General features: G+C 38.8%; 1 protein-coding gene across 1 annotated transcript; it reads right to left on the bottom strand.

The window, feature by feature from the left end:
• Window positions 1-1,368: 1,368 nt before the first annotated feature.
• Window positions 1,369-25,639, bottom strand: LOC122076510 (phospholipase D gamma 1-like). The gene is made up of 10 exons (XM_042641824.1): window positions 23,700-25,639; window positions 22,725-22,841; window positions 21,442-21,636; window positions 14,598-14,846; window positions 14,429-14,497; window positions 14,182-14,329; window positions 6,912-7,060; window positions 2,734-2,910; window positions 2,114-2,311; window positions 1,369-1,969 (listed from the first exon to the last, which is right to left on the bottom strand). Exons 1-10 carry the CDS (start codon window positions 25,419-25,421, stop codon window positions 1,676-1,678), a joined length of 3,318 nt encoding a protein of 1,105 aa, XP_042497758.1. The 5' UTR covers window positions 25,422-25,639; the 3' UTR covers window positions 1,369-1,675.
• Between the last annotated feature and the right edge of the window lie 740 nt (window positions 25,640-26,379).

Here is a 26,379-nt window from a genome sequence, read left to right as displayed (position 1 = left end):
TATCTATTATGACTTGTGAAGTAGAATTTAGGAACGGAAAGGGGCGTAAATCTTTTAAACCCTTGGATCCACGTATAATTTCGACAAATTACATGAAAGGGGCGTAATTTTCCCTCTTTTTTTTTTTTTTTTTTTTTTTTTTTTTTTTTTTTTAATTTAACCCACTGGCAGCGTGACAATCCCTGTCTTATGAAGCTATTGGTCGTGGCTGTCCATTTGTAAAATGACATCTAATTTGTCAATGGGGGTCAATCGCATTTACAAGAGTTTGTCAATTAAAGTCCACAAAGTATCACATTTGGTACTTCTGAGTAATCTATGTTAAAAAGGTTATTTTCGCCCATTTAAGTGAATAAAGTTCATCATATTTAGGAGATTAGAGGCACTACCCTTTTTGTAAACCATAAAACATTAAATCATGTTTTGACACCTACTATATAACCCTATATTGAATTCGAAATGGAAAAAATCATCTTTTCTGAAAATCTAAATTTCAAACTAAAATGTTCATTGTTTGAGATTATAATTAGAGATGTAAACAGAGCGAATTCGAAATGGATACAATTAGGGATGTAAACATCAATGAGAGATGGCTAGTCTTCAAAAACATCAATGAGAGATGGCTAGTCTTCAAACTATGTGTCCCTCATTGATGTTTAATGATTCGACTTCAAATGATAATTTGTTTTGGTGATTTAGGTTAAACATCACTATCATCTATTATTTGCCTCTATATAAAGATGTAGATGTAGATTGAATCAACACCCCACCCAAAAGAAATTAAAATGCAGTACTAGATAAACTTTAATGGTGTCATTTAAGTATCAATTGACTTAGTAACGTCTATTTATATGGTGAACTTTAATTCTATTTACTTATCAATGGACATGTAGTAAATGATAGGTTGATCCACAATTTCATGCAATTATAGCTAAGGTTGCAAGGGACTTTTTTTTTTGGGTAAAGAGGTTGCAAGGGACTATGACATTCAAAATGTAAGGTTCAAGATTACACGGTGGCTCTTTCATAAGAGGACAAGGAATCAAAGAGGATACAGGGGTGAAAGAAGACAGTTTATAGAAGATGAAGGTTATCATCATTGACAGAGTGGGGAGAAGAAGAGGTTAAATGGAAGGCCATATAATTGAATTTTAGTCTAGAATTTGGCAAATGTTATATCCAGATTCCACAGATGATGCTGAAATATCCGAGAATCAAAATTGTCACATCTCCCTTCCAAATGGCACAACTAATTAAATGGACCATCAAGGAGATTCCACAGTTATCTAATAGAAATTATGCTGCAAAGTCCCAAAGGTGTGCATTTGCTCTTTCAAATATAGTTTGGTAACTTTATAATTATCCGTCGCAAAGAATTTAATCCCTCCATTTCATTACTCTATGCACATAAATATACACAATATTTATCTCCAAAACTCTCACCCATTGTAATTATACAACATATACCTCTCTAATCAATACATATTCAGAAAGATGAGTTGTGAGTCGCAAACACACACAAATTACAGTTTCAGAAGAACAACTGCATGAAACCTTATCCATATGTGGTGTCTGTTGAACTTTAGCTTGATTGGCTTCTAATGCAGAACTCTGTAATTCACGACAGCTATGGACTGTGCAGAGTTGTTGCCGCAATCATGGATTGATTATTGGATTAAATAGTAAGATTTTCTTGAATGGCCAAAAAAGTTCCCACTATGGTCCCTCCCAAATCTGGGAAACTTTCACATCCATGAAGAGGCTTCACCTTGCCCTTTGGGTCAACTTTGACTGGGTACTTCAGGAGGTGTCCTTTCATCTCTATTACTTCATCAGCAGCAAATTGTCTCCAGTTCTGCTCCCCCAGGGACCTAACCCGTCTGACACAATCAAGGCTCTCTGGGTGTTTAAAACATTCCTCAAGACCTCCAATGTGCTCTTCCCACAGAGACATCCTATACCCATAAATCTACAGAAAGACAAACCATACCAACAATGACATAGGTATGCACCCTTCAAGAGAATCAACATTAAATAAAGATGAATTAAATTTTTTGATTCTGTTGTGCTGCCGGTATCACAGAAAGACAATAGTATATGTGAATAAACTTACCTGTCCACATGGATTAGATCCTTTTCTTCCCCATGTATGTAGAGGCTGATAGGCACCCATTGCAATTTCTGTGTCTCTAGTGCCTTCCATGGATCGCTGATTAATGTTGGCAGACCCCAAAATTACATACTCATCATCCACTATCATGCCTTTTGAATGAACATAGATCATAAAGCGTCGACTTTTCTGGGAGGATGCCTACATTACCAAGTTTCCTAGCATTAAGTCTGGAATGAAGAAAATTGCATGACATACACCAAGAGGCATAAAGCAATAAGGTAGGTGAAAACACCAGCAAAATGATACATGTAAGAAATAATTTACAATTGTCAAAATGTAATTAATAAGTTGAGACAATTAAGGTAGCAATAAGTTAATGGGTGGGTGATAGAGGAATCAGACCAAAAAAAACAAAAAAACCTCAGAAGAAGAGCTAGCGAGAATATGAAATCCATTTCGCAATAAAATTGTTTCTAACTGACCAAACCTAAACCCCCCCACCCCACCCCACCCCAAAAAAAAAAAAAAAAAAAAAAAAAAAGAAGAAAAGAAAAGAAACACACACAAAAAAAAAAGAAAAAAAGAAGTGGAATATTAATTCAAGAGTTAGAGATATATACCTGAGGAGTGTTTGCTGGAGTTGGACTTTGTACATCTGGGATGTAATTTGCATCTAGAGCCTCACGATTGCCAAGGCAGAAGAAATTCAAATAGTCTTCTGGTGTATAAGTCTTCTCAAGCTCAACCTCTTCCAAAGCTTTGTAAATTATTTCATACATCATTTGCATCGTTTTATTCTGCAGTGATAAATCAAGTTAACTTGTGTAGAAACACATCACAAATATGAACTTGCAAATTCATTTCACTTACATTAATTTTCTCGCTAATAACGAAAACTGCATTTTGTAAGGCAACTTAAGAGAAAATAAGGTTGTGAACTTGAAATATGATTATATGAATAAAAGAGCATTAAAATGAGAATAATTTATCCAACACCAACCCCCCAAAATGAGAGAATTGTAGATTTTGTTCACTCATAGGGATCCCAAGCATGGCATCAGATTGTTTCACATAAGCATTATTGATAAAGATGATCATGCAGTTTGACATGATTGAGGTAAACAAGCTGCAATTTTGGAGTTGCACTTCAAGTACCAGGTTTACAGATTGTGCGATAAAATGTCAACTGAAAGCACATTTTATGTGATAAAATGTCATTCTCAAATTAGTGTCTTGGGGCCCTTTTGTTAGATAGATATTATGTGAAATAAAATAAAATTTTCATTAGTAAAGTGAAATGAAAAGGAAAATCTAACAGAAAATTTTCAAATGGTCATTTAGTTAGAAATACAGTTGATGTAAAGTTCTATAAAACATCTAGAGGCACAACATAGAGAAAGTGGGAATTGCAAATTTCAGTCATAATCCCACAGAAAATGGAAAATAGACTTCATAGGTTAACGATTACCCAACAAGAAAACGAACAAGTGAGACCCACAAAATTTGCATTTCAACCAAACACACTGAAATTGATTTTCAAGGTGAAATGTGTTGATTTCACTCCATTTTTGGCAGTTACAAATTACAATCCCTCACTTTCATTGACTTATCTCATTTTACTTTACCCATGAAAATTTAGTTTACTCCACTTCCTATCTAACTAAAGAGTGCATTCATGATGCAATCATGTTGAGGTTAAATAACTATCACAAGCATGAGCTGTAACCTGTGCGTGAGGCTGAAGCATGATCCCTCATTCTGAAAATTAAAACTAAGATATAGTTCCAGAAAGTTTCGAAAAGCAATGATATGCATCTTGGATAGAATATATATAAATGATGAAAGCAATATAAATTTGGAAAGAGATTTCCATGCCAGCGGCTCTAACCCCTTTGATTCCCAGTTAAAGCTAACTTCTAATGTGATAGGTTAATTGAATTGAATTATGAAATCTAAATAGGTTAAAACATTAAGGGTGAAGGTTCGCTGAACAAGCAGGGTACTCTACACCCTCTCAGATTTATTTTTTTATAATTATTTCTCTTACTTTACAAAAACTAATATAATAATACATGTGAGGAGGCATAGGACGCCTTAGGCTCAGAGAGGCTTTTCCCAAACATTAAATATAATAAGAGAAGTGTTAGTTTTCATTAGAAAAATCGGGGGGGGGGGGGGGGGAATGAGCTTCAAGGCATAAGTTCAGAGGGCTATCTACAGGCAAAGGTGCAAAACATGGACAAAATATTTGCAAACCAAACAGGCCTTAGAAACGGAACCTAAAGTTATGCTTAAGGAAAACTGAGTCAGTGACTCAAACACTAGTAGAAGACTTTTGTAGCAAGTTTGTCAGAATATAGGATATGTGTGCCACAGGGGCACGATGGAGGTTTTCCCCCTCCACCGACCCTATTTAGAGTATGGCTGGATTTGGGGGGGGGGGGTATTCGTGATTGGGTTATCACTTGTACTCATGTTTGGCTTATGACTCCTGTTTGGGTTATGACTTGTACTCCTGTTATGACTCTACTTTATTTATTATAAATAAAGGGCTTCTCTTGCATTCTCCCAATTCTTCCTCTTAACATGGTATCAAAGCTAAGTTTCTAATCTAGTTTTATTTTTCAACCACTTTTCTTCTCTCCTTCCAAAATTGCAAGCTCTCTCTCTCTCTCTCTCTCACATCCATCTTCCATCTTCTTCACAAGCCTCTATCTTCTCCCACTTTGCCTTCCTAACTACCTATAGGATAGCACTAATGAGGGGATTCATATGAATCTAGTTGTTGTCCTATACATCACCTCAATGTTTTAAACCAAAAAAACTTTAATTAGGGTTCTTATCTGTCTACGATTTTTTATTCTTCTCCCTTGGAATTTGGTTCTTCCTACTTCCAAGAACAAATTTCCACCCATTGAACATCAAATACAACAACTTGGCAAGGACCCATCATCACCTACAAGATCAACCTGCAATGGCTGGAAACCAAGGTTTTCTCTCTCCAAAACCCTTTCTCCATTGATTTTAGAGTTCTACACCTTAGAATTGACTGAGATTTGGAGGATATCTTCCTCAACCCTAAAGAGGAGTTCAACCCATGGATTTAGGGGACGGCATTGGTATCGGATTGGTATCTACCGATCCCTGACCAATCCGAATCGGCGAGTATCGGTCGATTTTGCCCAAGTTTTTTTTTTTTTTTTAGTACATTTTTTACTGTTTTACCCCTGAAACGATACAGGTAACCGATCTGGATCAATCAAGGATCGGGGATCGGTCTCAGCCGATACCGATACGATTTAGCCGATACGGCCGAGATGATACCGATAGTCCGATACTTGAAACCATGGTTCGACCAGCCCTGTGGCCCAGTCTACCAAGGTTGTGTGTGATCCTCTTGAAAATTTTTAGGGTCTTCTCCTAATACCCTAATTGGACCATCTCTCTAGTTTTTCATCAGGATCAGATATAACTTAGAGGACTTCTTCACCACTCTTATTTGGTAGCTCGATCCAAGTATTGGACCGCTGGTTTTGAAGATCTCGTATTTCTCCCATATATATATTTTACTTCTCCCTTTCATCATATCTAGAGTAACTACTGTATCTACTACAACCTCAGACTTTGATGGGCAAGGTCGCAATGAATATATTCCTTGTGGTGCTTGCTCTGTGAAATTGAAAGGAACTTATTATCTCATCTGGTCCAGAACCACTTATTTTACAATTGCTGGTAGAGGTCTCACTAGACATATCACAGGAAAATCAAAGAAACCCTCTGAGGAAGGTACTCCTCAGGACAAATGGATCACCAACGACTCTGGTAATGGCTTCTTTGATCAACTCTACACATCAATCTATGACTAGAGGATTCTTGCTATTAGAAACTGCTTCTCAGATTTGGTCTGCTGTTAAAGAAACCTATGGACAAATAGGGAATGATGCTCAGGTGTTTGAACTTCGCAAGAAAGTGCATACTACGACTCAACAAGACCTCTCTGGGTTGATATGACTTTTGGTGGCTCCTCGGTTTGTGATAAAGTGGGTATTGGGTGCTTGCTTTCAATGCTACCATCCACCAATTTGGATGAAGCGAAATCTAAGAAGATGGACATCCAACTCTAGATCTTTTCAGCAGATACTCCCATCTCTTTTGATATCAAAGCAAAGCTTCTTGTTGTGCCTTTTAGATGTACGGGCTATGCCAGAAATCGGCTTATTGTATGTTCTTAGAACCTCCAACACTCTTTCTAGTGCTTGGTAGACGTGATTTGTATGCTTATTCTCTCCTTTTGGGCCTTGTGCCTTGTATATTCTTCTCTTTTGGGGCCCCTTATTCTTTCTCTTTGGTAATGAACTATTATTAATCCCCCAAAAATAAAACATTTCACAGTGGTCAAACAAACATTCACCAAGAGGCAAACTGTCTTTCCAGATACAACCTTCTTCTCCTAAGGTGTGTCATCCATCAAGGCTCATACACTCTGCATGCTTGGAATATTCAAAACAAGATCTTTTAGGGATACATATACTTAAAATTTTACAGCTAAATTCCCAGAAAAGGAAAAGGCAGTCAAGGCATTAATATATGGAGTGTTGACCTTTGCCACCATCAGTGTCGTGTCACAACTTTCGGATGGCTAATTTCCCAGAAACTCTACATAACTTATAGGATTGTATTGCTTAAATCGCATAAATTTCCATGCATTGTAAAAGACATATCATCTTGAAATCCAAGAATTAGAAACAATAAAAAATTCTTGATGATTATGGACTTTAAGATAGTAGTTGAAACCTACCTGCCAAAAGAGAATCCTCTGCGTAGCAGTACCCGTTGGAGCGCCCTCTGGCCACATTGGAATGACTATATAGGTAGCGAATCTCTCATTTGCTCTGATTTTATCGGCAATTTTTAGAGCAATTTCCATTGGTATTAAATTGTTTGCACCTGCAAGTGAAACCAATTATGACTTACATATTACTAAAGGGATCACATAATAGAGAGTTAGTATCTTGAAATCTTGGTACAATTCTAGCAGTTATAACTAAAAGGTATCACATAATAAAAAGAAAGTATCTTGAAATCTTGGCATAATTCTAGAAGACATAACTAATCTATCAACAACATCAAACAAATATACATAGTTTCTGACTAGTTTGCATACTATTAGAATAACATTGGGGCTTTCCCCCTTCTACTGACCCTATTTAGAGTGGGGCGGCTGGATGGGGGGATATACTTGTAATTAATTTATGACTTATGTTTTGTACTCCTATTATGACTCTATCATGATTTTATATTATAAATTGAGGACTTGTGTGATCAGTTAAAGACACACAAGCATTCTCCCATTCTTCCTATTAATATGGTATCAGAGCCTAATTTCTAATCTAGGTTTTCAGTTTCCATCCCCTTCTCCTTCAAGAATGACAAACCTTCATCATCTTCTTGGCTCCTCCAAAGACTTTTGGGTGTGCCTGTTATGCTAGGGATCATCATTCACTAGGAAAATTGGAACCTCGAAGTACTAAGTGTATCTTTCTGGGTTACTCTCCTACACCGAAAGGATACAAGTACTACCATCCTCCTATCCAGCATACTGTGGTAACAATAGATGTTGTGTTATCATGAATCTATTGGTTACTACTCATTGTCACCTCTTCAGGGGAAGTTTGGTATTACTAGTGAAGAAGAGATGACTCTGAATTTGCTTGCTCCACCAGTATACCCATCATCTTCACCTCATGATCCTCATACTCCACAAGACAATGAGGGGATAGAACCTAATGTTCCAACTCGGATGACTCCAGTTCACAAAACCATTGGTGAATTCTAGAGACAAATTGATGACTGCACTCTTCAAGTTTATCGTAAGGGACATATCAGAAAAACGCAACTTCAAACCATCACCATTACAACAACACCTTTACACATCCCTTCGCCAGCCCTTGATCCAGAACCGACTGAGCCTCATACTTCAAGTATAATTTCTCCTTCTGACCAACCTAATGCCCTCAAAAAAGGCACTAAGACCTATACTCAATACCCTATATCTCATGTTGTTTCATATGATTCCCTTTCTCCCTCCTATCGTGCTTTTGTGTCCACTCTTTTATCTACTTGTGTTTCCAAGAATTGGTAAGAAGCTCTTGTAGAAAAAAAAAGGAAGGTTGCAATGGATGCCTTAAAAATGAATGCTACATGAGAACTTGTGACTCTTCCATTGGGAACAGACATGTTGGCTGTAAGTGGGTGTTTGTGGTAAAAATAGAAGATTGACAGTTCTGTTGACAGATACAATGCAAGGCTAAAGGGTTCACTCAGACCTATGGAATTGACTACCAGGAGACGTTTGCACCAGTTGCCAAGTTGACCTCCGTGTAAGTGTTACTCTCATGTATTGTGAACATGGGGTGCGAACTCTAACAACTTGATGTAAAAAATGCTTTTCTCTAATAAGGAAGTTTATATGGAAATTCCACCAGGTTTCTATAGCACAAGAACTCAAGGCAAAGTTTGTACGTGTGTTCTCTATGGTTTGAAGCAGTCACCTAAAGCGTAGTTTGGAAGATTTCATAAGGCTATGACATCTGCAGATTACAAGCTGAGACTGCTGAGTAATGCTGACCACACATTGTTCACCAAGAGGTTTGGTGAAAAAGTTACTATGCTCATTGTCTATGTAGATGACATCGTGGTAATAGGAAATGATTGTATTGAGATTGATGATCTCAAGGGTTTTCTGGACAGAGAATTTGAGATAAAGAATCTTGGAAAGTTAAGGTACTTTCTTGGGATTGAATTTGCTAGGTCTTCAAAAGGCATTTATTTCTCAAAGGAAGTACATTCTTAATCTGCTATCCGAGACAAGTATGTTGGGTTGTCATCCTTATGATATTCTATGGAAGTTAGTACCCGGTTTAAGGAAAAAGAGGGTAAACTAGTTGACAAAGGACGTTATCAACAGTTGGTAGGAAAACAATATATCTCTCTCATACATGACCTAATATTACTGTCGCTATGAGTTAGGTCAGTCAGTTTATGCATGATCCCTATTCCTTTCATGTGGAAGTTATGCGTATCTTACGATACTTGAAGTCTGCTCCGGGAAAAGGGATCATCTTATCTCCTTATGATCACCTCCGAGTTGAAGCTTATACAGATGCTGATTGGCTGATTCACCTGATAGAAAGTCCATCTCTAGTTATGGTACCTTTGTAGGAGGGAATCTTGTCACTTGACGCAGCAAGAACCAGAATGTGGTGGCTAGATCTAGTGCTGAAGCAAAATTTCGTGCCATAGCACAGGGGATTTGTGAGTTATTATGGTTGCGTACACCTTTGGATGATATTGGTTTACTTGTTCATCTTCTCATGATGTTGTACTGTGATAACAAGACTGCTATCAGTATTGCTCATAATCCAATACAGCATGACCGAACCAAACACATGGAGATTGTTAGACACTTCATCAAAGGGAAGTTGGATACTAGTTTGACTTGTGTTCCTATTGCGAAGTTTGGTGATCAACTAGCTGATGTGTTCACTAAAGGGCTAGTTGGAAAGTTGTTTTAACCTAGTTTAGTCAAGTTGGGCATGTGTGACATTTATGCACCAACTTAAGGGGGAGCGTTAGAATAAGAATAAGTGTGCCACAGGGTAACATTGGGGCTTTCCCCTCCTCCACCAACCCTATTTCAAGTGGGGTGGCTGGATGGTGGGTATACTTATAGTTACTTTATGATTTCTGTTTTGTACTCCTATTATGACTCTATTATGATTCTATATTATAAATATAGGACTTGTGTGATTAGTTAAAGACACACAAGCACTCTCCTCCACCGACCCTATTTCAAGTGGGGAGGCTGGATGGTGGGTATACTTGTAGTTACTTTATGATTTCTGTTTTGTACTCCTATTATGACTCTATCATGATTCTATATTATAAATATAGGACTTGTGTGATTAGTTAAAGACACACAAGCACTCTCACATTCTTCCTGTTAACATTGTAAATAACAGGGCTACACCATTATTTTGAATCAACAATTCAAGTGAAACTACATGTCAAAAATACAGAAGTTCCAAAGACTTTTTAAAACCTCATTATGAGAAAAAGGTGTTAGAACCACGACTTTCAGAAGTGGAGAGAGATCCTATTGAGAGATGAACAACTATTTGCAACAAGAAAATAGGATGATCAGCTATTTGCAATTGGAAAATCATTCTTATTATTTAACACAACTATTCCCCAAGTTTGGGGGGGGGGGATTTTCTAAATTATTCTAAGAGGCACCAGTAGGAGGGATAAGATGGCCACTCCAGGCCACTGATGACAAGCAATCCTCTACAATGGCTAAGTGCATAGAGTAGTTGTCCATGTCTTTCTAAGAAAATTTAAGGTGTTATACAATGAGAAGCAGTCCTAACAGGACCATCTATACGATAAAAACCCAACCCTTTAACCTTATACAATTGCAAGGCCATAACGCTTCGCCCATTTATATATTCATCTCAATTTTCCCAAATGGATAAAGTATCAAACCCTAAATCCAGGACCATGGACAACCAAAAAGACAAACCTTTTAGCTTTTCTTGCTACCATGTACACTGAGTTACTGATTTTTCTTCAGTTTTGCAGATTCACACATTCCTTTTAGGAAACAAATCATCCTCAACTAAGATTCTAACTCTCCCTTCCACCAGACCCCCTTCCATACCCCCATGATCGATAATAGAATTGCTGTCCATGTCAGCCTTGTAACTCCCTCAAATTTGAAACTTCCCCCTCCAAATGACTGCCTCGAAACTTTGCTTTCAAAATAAAAAGAAATGAATTAGGAAAAAAATTACCTTTTTCTGTCAACCTGGAAAATGGCTATTGGGCTGTAACTTGTCAGATAGTAAGAGAAATGTAGAACTAGAATCACAAGTGATCCTAATCCCAGCTAGGATTTGAAATTCTAGCTGACTAGAGAAGATGTCCTCCAATAGGCTTGGTTCTAGCTCTCAAACACTCTCTCACAACAAATAAATAAAAGAAAAATATGAAAAGAAAGGGAATTCGATGGAGGGTTGAGAAGGGGGAAGAAGAACTAGTGAATAGGCATCTCACCCTTAGGTTTAGGCATCTCACCCAACTGCATCCCACAGCACAACAGCATAAGCCATCTTTTTTTTTTTTTTTCATTAATGAATTCGTGTTCAATGTTGTAGCCCCTTACAAACTTTATATAGAAGACTCAAAATTGACTTAAACACTAAAAAAGAAAGGCCTAACCCAATCCTTAACTAATTGGGAAACCTAAACTGACTAAGAAACTGAAATAACAAAGGAAATAGATTCAAAACAGGATTTTAACTAAACTAATGAATTAAATTCCATTTCCCTACTTTCTACCCAGTTAGGCCCATTACAAAGAAACCCATGGGGTCAAAGGCCCAACACATACATAACCCAACACAAGGTGTATTTGCAATAAAATAAGCCCATTAAGTGACTTATTTGCATCAAAGAGGTAGTCAAGAGAGAACCACTTTAAAGCCACCCTCTCAGCTACAGTGTGTAAATACAAGGTTTGCAAATATTCTCTTATAGTCTTATGCTTTCCAAGGAATGTCCCCTCAAAGTTTTACATTGTATATTTTAGGAAGTCCTCAAGTCCCTCAAGCGCAACATACACTTTGTTGGACATATTATTTCCCTTAAGGCAGTTTCTCCTAATGAAATCCCACGTTGTGTTATACATGATAACATGAATAGTGCAGTCATATGGGTTTAATTAACATTCTAGGTAAAATGCTTTGACCCAGCTAAGATCAGTTGTTTGGAAAAAATTAGTTTCCTCACATAATTTTCAGAACACACCACCACCATAATTTAAAACAAACTTCTAGTCCAAGTAGCACAGTAGCTGAGTTTGCTGGCCCAGACTGCACAAATTGGCCACCCAGTCTTTTAAGTTTTGACCACTGTTGCCAAGTGTCACCAGATTAGGGGTCGAGTGGCAGAGGAAGTTGCTCAAAGTGCTGGCATGACTAGACCCCAGAGAACAGGAAGAGTCACCATTAGGATGTTTTGTTCCCTATTGCATTGGGAAGGATGTCCATTGGAGAATATAATCCAAAGGCGTAGGTAAAGTAGCGTCCCACTTAATGAGTAAAAGGTCAAACAATAACTCACCCTAAGTTTTTCACAACTAGGGGCAGACAACTTCCCTGTGTTGAGCAACCTCAGTATTGACTGATTGAATTTCCAAATTTTGAGGGGCTGGGTTGGTGGCAGGATCAGTGTCAGCCTAATTAGTGTTGACTCTCAATGTAACCGGGCTGTCAAGTGATTGAACAAGTCATGCAACAGATCTGTGCCAAACGTTTCCCAGTGCCACAATTGTCCCTCTTGCTCACCACTACCATGTCATGTCCATGCCAGCTCCAAGAAAAAACGAGCATAAAGAAAAAGATGCACTAAAGAGTGTAAAGAAAACCATTCGATCAATGGGAGAGAAGTGAGAGCGATCCCTGAGATTGAACAAATCCATGCAACAGATCTGTACCAAAGGTTTTACAGTGTCAAAATTGTCCCTCTCGCTCACCACTACCGTATCTGATATTACGTTGGTGACATGTCCTGTCCAAGCCAGCACCTTGCTAACTGTCATGTCACAGAAAAAACAAGGTCCCTAGACAGGGTTCCTGTTAAAGTGTGTATCATGGGTTATGATCCATGGGTGTTCCATTGACAGTGCACTGTGGGATAGAGTTTAGTTCGTTATATCCTTAATTATTTCCTATTGTAATTAGACTTTGCCTCTAAGTAGGAGTCCTACTAAGAGTTGGTTTTTAGTTAATAAAAAGGAGAAAGCTAGTCCAAGATAGATGTACTCACTCTCTATCGTGGTTCTAGCTTCCTCCATCTTTCTCAATCGATCTCTTTCCCCTTTCTCTTTCTTCCCTTTCTTGTATATATAGGTGCTGATTACCAGTGCTTGCATCATTACCGTGCCAAAGTTGGCCATTGGTCACTAACCGCACATTCCTTACAAGGTGCTCTTGACTTCATTATGGAGGATACCCCATGAGGCCATGACTGAAAGTGCATCTTTAGCACCTTATAGACCACAATGCAGGGACTCTCCCAATTAGTGATTATCCCAGTCAAACCTCTTCCTGTTTGCCTTCAACACTTATAACTCTATTTTCTCTCCACGGGACAGCTCTCTGCTAATTTTTAAAAAGCATGGCCATGAATCTTCTCAACTGTTCCACAATGTCGTAACCACAGGTGACATTCTTTTAGGTCTCTCTCTCCAACTTAGGGGTCTGTGGCCAATCGTCTTGGCACATCATCTGTCATAGACCAACAGCAACTCACTCCCAAGGCATCTTCCACTCCCACTATAAACTTGTTATTGCGGCCACCATGGTTTACTGGTGACATCATTCTAACCCACCTTGTGGGACATGTAGTTATCTCATACCATGAGTGACCACTTTTGAGACGCATATCACTCCCACCTTCTGTGTTTGTGCTCCTCACCAGCTTACGCATTTCTGTACCAAAGACCATAGTTATGTGCTATTCAGGCATCTTTCCCTCCAAACTTGAGGTTGTACAACCTTAATTTGCCAGTCAAAGACTTCAAAAGGTTATTTTTTTCTGTTTTAGTCGATACCCTGACAATCTAGTATTCTAGTCTCAATTGTCTTGTACTGGACTGACTTACTGATGACAAGGTACATAGAGATGTGCCAGTCATGATGAAGTCACTTGTTCTCAGTTGAGAATTCTCCATCTGAAAGAGTTAGATAAACCACAGACAGCTCTTCTCTTACCATGCAGGTTAACCCTGGACTAGGTCAATACCAACATAAGCCAATGCATTTAAAAACTGAAAAAGCTACCAAGCACCAGTAATTGTTTAAAGGGACTTCCATATCACCAAGATTTCATGCGTAGTCTCAAAGATGCATGTTACAGTGGTCCAATAGGAGAACATGTCTTAATTTCTGTGTTACATGAAAAACAGAATACTCTTCCCTACATGTAAAAAGGTCATAGTTCCTCACCTAAGTCTTTATGCTGAGACCAGTTATAGGAAGAACCGAGAAAGTATTGGTTCTCAATATAAATGAAATTTTGGGCAGATCGGATGGCCTTCACATATGCTGTATGTATGCTCATGTCAATCAACACATTTTTACCACATACCAAGTTCTGTTGAACATGATGTAGGAGTTAATTAGTCATCAAGGGAAATGATACTGAGAATGCAGCAAACAAAAAAAGAGAAAGCATAATTAATGAAACATTGACCTTGCTTGTAGCCTCTCTTGGATCCTTTGGAAAGCCCTTTACAGAAGTTGAATCAATTGAACGGAAAACCTGTGGTTGTTGGGGAAACCAACAAAATGGACACTGAATTTTCAAACCAAAGCAGATATCACAAAATCAAATACCAAAAACAAAATAAAATCCAATTTACCTGGACATGCCAAGTCTCTGGATCATTCTCTCTTAGGTAAGAAGTATCAAGTACACCATTGATTTCAGGAATTCTGTCTAACCTGAGCAAAGCATCATCATTTGATTTTTTTAATTTTTTAATCCCACGGGGTCTTGAAGCTTTACGCCATCGCTCTTCAAAGTTGGTAAGAACATCATATGCTGCTGGACCATCAATTTTACAGTGCAGATCATGCCATGGTTCCCTTGGACAACCAGCAGTTGGTCCCTGCTTAGAGAATAACACATGTAAGTAAACAAAGAAGAAACAACAAGAGCTTAAACTTCAAAACCTCACATCATATAAGAGCTTAAACTTCCAAACCTCACATCATATTCAGCACTGATGATGAACCACCTTGATCCATGGTGGTCACCATTTTCTTTTTTCACATAATCTCTACCGAGTTTTCAATTTTTTAACTGATAACACCATTCATAAAGGACATAAGTGCATTTAATATCTCTCTCTCTCTCACACACACACATCACGTCCCTTCCATTCTCACCTAAAAAAATCCAAATTTAGTTATTTGAAAATTCCCAACAAATACATGTGTTGCATCATTATTGGTTGGCCAATCTCCTCTACCTTTATATTCTCTCTCCTCTCCTATTGTATCATATTGGTTTACATAACATATTTTTAAAGTACTGATACGACACCAAAAGAAGAGTTGTATCAACCATGTATCAATATGGTTGATACATTGTCAATACCCATTGATACGCTTGATAAATCTCTTCTAAACTATAAAATACTTACCAAGAGCCCCTGTAAGGCATTCTAATCTTTTTTTTTTCCCAACGTCAACTTGATTCCTTGCTTCTACAATAAAAAATGACTCTAGTAGTACTGGTTTCATCTTCATTTGGGGATTAAACAACTTAAATCAAGGATCGCAACCAAGTCTACACAAGAACATGAATATCTCAAAACTTTGCAATTTTTTTCTCAAATCTTGAGTCTTAGGGTCGTTTTTTTCTTTCCAATAGATAGATTAGTGAGAAATGACCTGAGTGATTGCATCAAACTAGGATTTAATGGCTTGAACTGATATTGATGCAATAGGATTAAACATTAATCCCATATGGAGGCTTATGCGTGAGCTTAGGAGGCCCATAAGGTGCCGGTGGCAATCCAATGGGCTGAAATTGACCTTTGGGTAGTTATATTATAGGTTGGACCTTTTATTTTCTAAAGTTTCAATGTAATGGGTCTAATTTATAAGCCCATAAAGTGAAGATAAAATTAGTATACAAGATTAGTAGTTAAGTTGAGTATTTGAGTTAGATTAAAATACATAATAGCTAGATAGAGTTTTGTTTTGAATTTATTTACTTTATTGAGTATATTAGAGGGATTGGGAGTCCTTTTACGAGTCAAATTAGGAATTTTAGAAGGTCGTTACATATGTAATGCACCCCCATTAAAGATGATTGGAGTAAAGAATATATGTTTCTTATAGAGTTTCGGTGTTGAGCAGTGAATATGGGATTGGTATCCCAAACATATTTTCTTCCCTTCTATTATCTTCTTCCCCATCCATCAATCTGAATTCTTCTCTTAACAACACAATTGTTTCCTTTATCTTAGATCTGATTACAGTTTGATCATTTTTTTTTTTTTTTTTTGGTGAATTGTAAATGCATTAAAAGAAGGGGGAGGAAAAATATAGCTACAAAGGGGAAATTACAAACCCAATAAGGTAACAAAGCCCATAAATGGCAACATCCAGGGCCCACATGGGCTACAAAACTACTACAACCCGACCCGGATGCTCAATCAGAAGAGAAGAGCAAACCAGTCAAAATTGGGAAGAGAACCACAAACCCTAACAATCTAATCTCAATGCAACAATTCCTAGCCACCAACAAGAAGGAGCACCGCCAACAAAGAGGCAGCTGGCCTAGCGAAGGGGGTCGCCAAGGTGGAAGGGCGTCAGCCTTTAGGAGGGCAACGGTGGAGTGGCTACCGGCCCAGAGCGACCTGGCGGGCTAGTGTCGAAGAGGCTGGTGCCAATTGAGATGAAGATCCAGCCACTAACAAACTAAAAGCCCGGTAGGAAGACGGAGAGGTGGAGGCCAACGTGGCAAGCAAGTGGATAGACCAAAACAAGCTTGGCATTCGGAAGGGTAGGCAGCCTTGAGGGGCTGATGACCAACAGGGACAACAGGCCTGGTGAGAGTGGCATCCAGAAGAGCAGCAAACTTGGCGACCAGCCAATAGAGAGGTAGAACCGGAGGAACAGACGGGCCAGCGTTTAGACCTTCTCTTCTCCCTCCCTCCCTCCACCTTTCTTCTTCCTCTGCATCTCCCCTTCTCCTCTCCCTTCATCCTCTTCTTCTTCTTCTCTTTCCCTCTCCCTTTCCCTTCTTCCTCCACTTCCTTTCTCTTCTTCTTCTCCCTTTGTTCCTAGTGTTGGCCATCTCAATCGGTGTTAATACTGCTGTAACCACTTGGCTCGCCTTCCTACCGGCCACATGCCCTACCTGGTCATCATACACTTTGGTGTTGGGCCCTTTTGGGCTAGCTGCTTCTCGGTTTCCGTCCTGCCACGCGTGCTGCCCTGAGAGGGGAGCAGCCCAGCCTCACGGTCAGGCTGCTCTAAAGCGACGGCCTCGCTAGGGTTTCTTCTCAAGCTTTTGTCACTAAGGGTTTCTTTGCAACTTGAATGTTAAATAAGAGAAGACCAGCATCAATAGTTTGAACAATTAAGTAACTTAACTGATACATTTTCAGAATTAGAATATTTTTATTCAATCTAAGTAAACAGAACTGGTTCATATCGTTTGAAATGCCTTTTTGTTCGTTATAGATAATTCCTCTCTACAGCGTAACAATGCCCACACATGCAAGTTTGTTACTATATATATGTTGGTGCCCATATCGACTGTATGGAGAAGGCCCAAAGTCTCTGCCCAAATCCCCGCTCGACTCGTGAGTGTGACTGCTACAGAGGGGGATGCTATAAATAATAAAGTGCATACCTTCCCTCACAAGACATTGTAGGATCAAGCGCTTGCCAGTCATCCAAAAGCCCGGACTTGTGGAGAAGGTGCAACTTTATTTCCTTAATGTCCAGCCAGCGCGACAGCGGTTCGAGCCGGGATCTGGGTAGAGACTTTGGGCCACCGGTGCGACGCCCAATACAGAGCCCCCATGCGCACCGGTCCCAACAATCCCCCCCCAAAGCGACGCCCAAATACCAGAGCACCCATGCGCTTGGGGAGACTCGAACCTGCGACCACCTGCTCTGATACCACTTGTAGGATCAAGCGCTTGCCAGTCATCCAAAAGCCCGGACTTGTGGAGAAGGTGCAACTTTATTTCCTTAATGTCCAGCCAGCGCAACAGCGGTTCGAGCCGGGATTTGGGCTGAGACTTTGGGCCACCGGTGCGACGCCCAATACAGAGCCCCCATGCGCACCGGTCCCAACAGACATCTTTTGGGAGACTGGCAGCGGTCGTACACTTAAGGTCCAATAATATATATATAAGAGCATAGTTCAAAACTCAGCGAAATCTTGTTGGAAATTTCAAAAATTCTGGTGATTCAAAAACTCAACGAAACCTTGCTTCAGAAATGCTTGTTTCTAGCAAGGCTGAGATATTCAAGCGAGGTTGGTTGGTTCTACTCCATAAGTTCGAGAGGCAGATTGAATAATGCCTCAAAAAACTATTATTCGGGCATCTACCGTTCACCAAGCACTGCTGATCAAGGTGGTGCCAGGCATGCCCCGAAGTCTTGGCCCTTGCCCCAAGACAAGAGAGATGCCTAGCGCTGTACACTCACCGAGGTAATAAATAGGCACACTTAGGTCAAAATTTTGGTCATTCCAGCCGTTTGCCCCTTGAAATGGCCAACCGAAACTCATGGTAAAAAATGCACTGTTTTGGTGAAAGTTTGGCCATTTCATCATTTCAGTCAAGCCAAAACAAGACTAAACCCGAATTTTCAAACTATATACAAGAGCATTATTGCCAAATGTAGGAGTTTAATGGAATACAATTTCTACTTTTAATTCCCTCTAGTCATGGTTTAAACTATCTCTGATACCGATACGATACCCTTCGATATGTATATTAAATTTAGCCGATCGATACGATACATAGTGATATGATACATGAAATTTTTTAAATCCTTTCGTATCGATATATATCCTACAATACATACCGATATGCATCAATACAGCACCGATACACATCGATATGATACGATATGCATCAATACAGCACCGATATGATACGATATGCATCAATACAACACCGATATGATACGATATGCATCGATACGACTCTATGAAAAATATAAAATTGAGGTGAAATGTACGTTTCGGTACGTATCGGTATCTATCGATCGGTACGTATCAGTGAGTTTCGACATATATCGATCAGTACGTATCGGTGAGTATCGATATGTACCGATAAAGTGCGCTACGGTCATATAATGGCCAAGATGGGTAATTTTTCAAAAAAACAAGATTTTTTGAGGGGTTTTTGTTCCAAAGTTGCTGCCAACCATATTTCTCTCTAACTAAAGTGAAAATCAAGGTCGGGAACAAGAATTTTGCATTTGTGGGGCAACTACAAACCTTGAATTCTTAGTGCGATACCCTCAATTTAGTGTTTATATATAATACATTTTATCAATAGTTTTTTTTAACAAATTCTTTATGCAAAAGTGTTTAAAAAAAATGTTTCCTATCCATTTATGTGTGTATATCTTTAGCGTATCTTAATGTATCTCCGATACGATACGATACCCTCTGATACGTATCGTAATTTTGGCCGACCGATACGGCGATCGATAGCGATACTTTAATCCTTGCCTCTAGTTGCTACAATACTCTATTCAAATTTAGGAAATAATGCTTTTCCCATATGTTATAAGTTTGACATACAAGTCTAATGGCATTATACAAATTTTTCACTCTTTTTTTATACCCTATTTAATCCAGTAATAATTCCTTTCTTTGTTTCATAGGTAAAGAAGTGAAACAAGAATGATGGATTAGACAGAATCTCGCCCCCCCAGAACCTCGCACATGCGGGAGTCTCGTGCACCTGGGTACGCCTTTTTATTTTTTGTAGCATCTTCCTAGAAATTTTGGAAAATATTTAAACACCTATTTCTACAGCCACTACAAAAGGGAGACGTAGGCAATTATTTTTTCTTCATAAGAGCACAAACTAATTATTTTTGTAGTAGCCATATTTTTATCAATTACTTCTTTAAGAAAGGTGATAAAAGTAATTTTCCTTAATTTTTTTCCATTAGCATTAGCTGAAGTCCTGAAATGTTTCACATTCCACAAATTTTCCATTATTTCATAACAAACAAAATAAATTTCCCCAAAGTAAAAAAAAAATATATATATATATATAGGTATGCTAGTGTTTGTTAACTGTTGGATTTTGTCAGTTTCATTTCAATTGTTTGATTCACTTTTCATCACTTTAATTTTAAATGTGTTTAAGAGAGAAATACTGATAAATATGATACAGAGTTTCTTGGGAAATGGGAAAGAAATCCTTTTGAAACAGGAACATCATTTGTTTTCTTTTTATTCAATATAAAAACAGGGGGACCCACCCCTTTCTCTTCCTATTTGTTGTTTCTTCTTCTTCCTACTACTTCAACGGGCGTCGACGGTGACGAAGTAATACACCTTTGCATCCCCAACCACTGTTAACGAAATAGGTATTTCCTAAATCAGAACCCAATTTCTGCACCTAAATCCTGATCTTCTCGATAGATAGATAGATAGATCCTACACCTCGCATCCCATTATATAAGTATCATCATCAGGTACAGTTCGTCCCGTTTCCCTCCTCCACAGCCATAAACTAAAAAAAAAAAAAAAAACAGGGGAGGCAACTAGGCAAGTTATTATGGCAATAGATTCCTGATGAGTGAAAAGTTCATTCTGGGTTTTGCTTTCAGTTCTTTAAGGGGAGAGAGAGATTAGAGATTATAGAATTTGAATTTAGCACGGTGGATTCTTTCTAGTGTGAATACGTCTTTGATCTTTCTCAGTGAAAGTGAGAAAGTAATACACCTTTGCATCCGCAACCACTGTTAACGAAGTAATGTTTCAATTTCTACCCGAAGATGCAGTCAGGGCAGGTGGTGGTGTTTTGAGAAGAAGAAGAAGAGGGGGTGCGGAAGTTGCAGGAGGTGAATGGGGGATGGGAAGAGAAATGATGGAGAAGAAAACATACCTACCACAAAAGTGTTTTTGGTGGACAGCAGCTACTCCAGAAATGGTTTCCGGTGAGATTTCTTCCAAGTAGCAGAGAGAAGAAGAGTTGTAGGGTACAACCAAAAGGGGAGAGAGAGAATATACGGAGAAAAATATACAATGTATTACGTATAATATTGTTTATTTAAGTACCATGTATTTTGAACATATTACAAATATTGCCATTTTTCATCCAACGATAAATATTGCATCTTCATCATCTAACGGCTATAGTAGGATGCCAGCATGCCTTATTCCTAAGTAACCTGCTAGCATGCCCAGCCTATTCCCTATGTGTGTGTGTGTGTATATATATATATATATATTGTCCAAGGAAACTTTTTATCCTTGAGTCTTTTGAACTTTTCAGTTCATTGAATTTGGTTGAGTTACCAAGAATTACAGGAGTTTTTTTTTTAGCAGAAGGCTGAAAAGGGACTTCTTGTATAGTTTTCATTAAGAGTATCAACGAATCATGAATGTGCAAACTTCTGAGAAAAATCAAATAATAAGAGCAGTAAAAAAGAAGTCACAAAACTAAAATGCAACAGCACAGAAGAACATATGTGAATAAGTACCGTAAAATTAGGGTTATGGTAGTCATCCTTATGAACAGTTTGCAGTGTCCTAAATAAGGGATGTCCTGGAGTATCATAACGCCCATCACATAAATCAAGTCCTCCAACAAAAGCTATGATTTTTCTCTTATAATAACCAGCGTCAGCATCCACAATGACAGTTTTCTGATGATGAGTGTAGATTGCTCCAACTTCCTGAGAATAAAAAAAGGATGATCACATACTCAATGCATATTCCCAACATCAGAGATATGGGAACAATCAGATAACAAGAAATACACATAGGAAATGAAAAAGATCCTACGGCTACATTACAGGAAGCTAAACGTATAAGCACAGACCCATCCAAACAAGAATATAGCAATAAATCACTTTACAAGTCTTGATTGAAACAAAGACATACACAAACACACAAAGGTGAAATATGGAAAAAGTGTTAAAAGAAAATTGAGAGTGGATATCCTCATGGTTTCCACTCTTGCAAACGTAAAAATATTTCAGATCTTAGAGGAGCAATTAAAATTTTAAAAATAATAAATAAAAAAAAAATCCTTCCTATAGCAGCAAAAGATTCATATGGAGCCATGCTTTGTTGTCAGTGAAATACCTAACTTAAAACAATTTTATGGGTTTTGACTTGAAGTATAGGTTGTTCCATTAGTAAGAGAAATGTTGATGTGAACTAGGAAAAATTGAGCTCTATGTGAAAGTATTGTCTATAGATGACAAAAATCCAATAAGAAAAGCCTGCCTATTTTCAAATTTCAAATATCCAAAATCTTATGAAATATAAAATTTCAGCTAAGATATTGAGTAATCTATGAGAGACTTAAGAAAGTTTACCAATCCAAGAGATTAGATAGGGAAGATTTTCATTTTAATTTTTTAATTTTTTTAAGAGTCTTTGGTAGATTTACAATGTACTTGTTAAAACACAGGGTCATGGTTGTTTGCTTAACTGATGTGGGTTCTCGATATGTATACAGATACAGGATGAAATGGCACATGCATGCAATAATTATGAATTCTAAAAATCTCACCAATATGATGATTGTAAAATTTGGGAAACATGTAAATTAACAGGGGGGGGGGGGGGGATGAAGAGAAGCACAAACTACAAAAAAAAAAATGAAAAGAAGACTCAGTACTCATCTTTCAGTTTTCCCTTTGAACAAATTAGAAACATCAAATTCAAAGGCTCAGATTTCTGGAGAATAATTTAAAACTAGATGACCCTCAAGTATGAGCAGAGATTCAGATATAGATAATCATCTATGCCTAACCTGCTGCTTGACCCAACTATGTCGTTTTCCTGCGGATCGGGGGCAGAGTAGAACTTGCACTAAAGAGTGCTTGAAGAACTGCCTGGTCTCTTCATCATGGGTTTGCATGATTCCATCCTACAAATTACAAAATTAGATTAGCAAACTTGCAAAAGACTTGGTTTAGTAAAAATGAAAAAAGAAAAGTAAAAGACTTAAAAAGAACCACCTTGCAAGAAACTTAAAGCAGTGAAATGTAGAGAACCTGACTAAGAAATGATGTTTTGGAAGTAACGAAAATGAATATATCCATCTACACATTTAAGAATACAAGCTTACTAAATTTCAGTAATAATTCAAAACGTACCAAATAAAGAAAATAAAAGGACAGAAGTGCACTCATCAACACAAGAAAATTATACAAGCATGGCTTCTATGTCTCGTATTTTTGTGATACCATTAGACCATGAGCCCTAGGCCATTCTCAGTTACACATGGAATTCAGACAGTTGGAGTTAATAGTATTGATGACATTGTAATGGCAATCTTTATTAATTAGCAATGCTGATACTCTTATATTCAAACCCAAATCATATCCTTGAAGATCTGAATTCAAATTTAACATTCATTTATTTTTAATTTCAGATAGACCTCTTGTTATCCAAATGCAACATGTTAATTTGTCACTTTAATTAAATCTAATTTGGTATGCAAGCAGATATAATTAAACTTAACAAGAAAAATCCAGAAACAACTTTCCCAAATATGCAGCAAGGAATGATAAACCCATCTCTAGTCATATCTTGTATTAATTAATCAGATTCATGTCCAAAAGGTGCAGATTTATCAGGCAACTTCTACAGTGATCAGAAGACCAGTTATTAAGGTATATATGGAGACTTTAACCTCAACATTTTGAATGTCTATATGGAACTCAGACAACTACAAGGATTCAAGCTTCAGGTGAGGAGTCAAGAGGAGAGTAGGTTACTTTACCGTTTTATAGCCCAAGATGTTCCTTGAAGTAGGATCATCCCATACAAGAAGCAGAACTCTCACACCTTCCTGTGACTTGGTCTTGAGAAGATCCCCCAGGGTACAGTCTGATCTGTCTGATGCATAAGCAGCATCTCGGACGAGTCTGACTATGTGGAACACAGACCACCCAGTGATGTAAATTAAACGACGAGCCTGACTTATTGCATCACATATGTCATACCAACACTTGCCATGTTCGAACAGCATCCCATTATCTAGCTTCAGGTTTGTTGAAAGACAACCATCGGGAACATGGGCATCTTGATAAAGTGTAACTTTCCCGCCCTTTCTAAGAGGAAAATAGGTACCAAAAACACCGGGATAGTCAGGGCCCGATCCAACTCCATTATGGTAAATGGTCAATCTGTCTATTGGAATATACTGAATTGAAAGACTCAATTCCGCTCCTGGTTTGCAGGGCTTCCCATTACCATTGAGGATTGGGAAGGATCCCTCCACCTTTGCTCCCGAGTATATCTGCTCCACTGGGATGCGTACAGTCCCTATTAGCTGTGAACCGACAACATCATTGTCTTTGACGAGAAAGTGCACTTCAGCAGCATAATGTGCCACCGGAACGTTAAAATGTTGCAGCCAAACTGGGTTCTCATTATTACTGAACACAAAAGTACGTGCAACTACGGCTTTGGAAACTGAAACTGTGACATATGGGTCGCTGGTCATCTTGTGATTCATGTGCCCTTCAATTTTGTTGGTAATGTTTGCCGATATAGTATCTAGCACATCTCGTACAGTTTTATGGAACATGTCCATGTTGGGAAGGTTTTTCGCAGAACGGACCCAGATATCTAAATTCCCATGCAACAGCAACACCTTCAAAGACCCTTTAAATGATTGAAATGGAACTATCTGTAGACTCTGACTGTGATGTGAGCCCTCAAATGATGGGGAAGAGTTATAAGGGGATTGAGGAGGATATAATGGCCCTGAATGAGTATGCAGGACGCTTGAGAATGAATCAGTACGATAACCATCCATATCTATTCGGTTGTCATACCTTGCGCTCTGGCTGTGAAACTTGGGGGGCATATTCGAGATGGACGGAGGTGAAGTGATTGGAGGGGCAGAGGGCTGATCAGACAACTGGACATTAGCTAAGAGATCATCAATTGGTGGATAAATAGAAGAGTGAGACTGGGACGAGCTGCCAACACCTTCGTGAGGGAGAGAGGAACCAACACCAGCAGAAGTTGAACTATCCTGTTGTGCGTAACAAGAGAAGCTATTGGCACGGGAATGGCTCATGTGATGACTTTCAGGGGGTGGGTAGGGATTAGATTGCTGGGGTTGATAATGCGAGGAGTCGTATTGGAAACTGCCATGGTATTGAAGCCGAGAAGGAGAATCATGGGCAACAGGGGGAGGGGGAGGGGGAGAAGGGTAATGGGGGTTGGGAGATGGGTATGGATAGGGATACGGCGCAGAGTGAGAGGGAGGTGGGTAATGGTAGTCCAAGGGTCCAGAGTGACTGTGGTACGGCGGAGGTGGCTGCTGCGGAGGTTGTGGGTATGAAAAGGAATGAGATGAAGGATAGGGGTAGGGAAAGGGATAGGGATGAGGAGGAAAAGGCGATGCAGAAGGTGGGTATGAATCTGAATTTGGAGGTGGATAAGGGTATCGATTGGGATCTGGGTACCCATATGGACTGTAATTCGCCATTAAAACAAACAAATTGCTATGCGTTTCTTAAGAACCGATGAATTATCAATAAGTGCTTCATAAAAACAGAGCGGAGAAATCAAGAGATGCTATGGTTTGGTTTCTAACTCTTTCTCATTTGTCGGAGAATTTTAATGGACTAATCGAAGTTGAATATAATTGATTCTTCACAACATAATAGAGAGAGAGAGAGAGAGAGAGAGAGAGAGAGAGAGAGAACAGACCTACAGACGAGCTTCAACTCTTCAAGACTTGACCTTGAACGAAAGACGAGGAGAGAAGGGTTTGGTATTTGGGAATGTATTTTTCCCCTCCTCGTCCAACAGGACCGTCACGGAACCTGAAACCCAACAGAAAATGGCGAATGCCAGCGTTTCTTCTCTGTATTCTTTAACGTGTCAGTTTCTTACACGTTTACTCTCTGACTCCGCTCTCTCTATCTCTCTCTCTCTCGCTGCCCTCCCCTCGATCTTAGCCGCTTGGCCTTTGCCTAATAATAATCAGTTACAGTGACAGTCCCAGTCCCAGTCCCAGTCCCCAGCTCCGGTCCAAACTTCAAAGCCAATTAAAATCTCTCTGCATTCTGGAAGAATTCTTGGCGGATTGATTAGACTGAAGAAATCTTCTTTTTGATTTTTTGTTTTTCCTAAATAGTTGAAAGGATGATTGTATAGTTTACTGTGGGATTTGTTCACAGCTGTCCCCTCCTGGTTGAATGATTAAAAAAATCCAAGATTCCCAGTTTTGAACTACCTAGGTAGTTAGTACCTACCTCCCCAGGAAGGTCACTACCCAAGAGTTGAGGATTCCCACTATCAGTACCGAACTCGGTAGTCATTTATTCATGAAGTTGACTTGACTTACACAACGGCGGAGAATGAACGCTACCTGCGCCAAGACAACAGAGGGTGCGAAAAGAACACATTAGCCCGCACTTGTCCTTCCATTGATCACTGTT

The sequence above is a fragment of the Macadamia integrifolia genome, chromosome 4, assembly GCF_013358625.1.
Source record: "Macadamia integrifolia cultivar HAES 741 chromosome 4, SCU_Mint_v3, whole genome shotgun sequence".
Classification (NCBI taxonomy): domain Eukaryota; kingdom Viridiplantae; phylum Streptophyta; class Magnoliopsida; order Proteales; family Proteaceae; genus Macadamia; species Macadamia integrifolia.
This window is presented reverse-complemented; position numbering and strand designations above follow the sequence as displayed.

Bases quoted from the DNA above. Each gene is read 5' to 3' on its own strand.
- LOC122076510 (XM_042641824.1), bottom strand. From the start codon at position 25,421: ATGGCGAATTACAGTCCATATGGGTACCCAGATCCCAATCGATACCCT. The intron at 2,911-6,911 runs GTAGGTTTCAAC...TTATCACTGCAG, and splicing joins AGAGGATTCTCTTTTGGCAG to AATAAAACGATGCAAATGAT. The intron at 2,312-2,733 runs GTATATATCTCT...TTGGTAATGTAG, and splicing joins CTCCAGCAAACACTCCTCAG to GCATCCTCCCAGAAAAGTCG.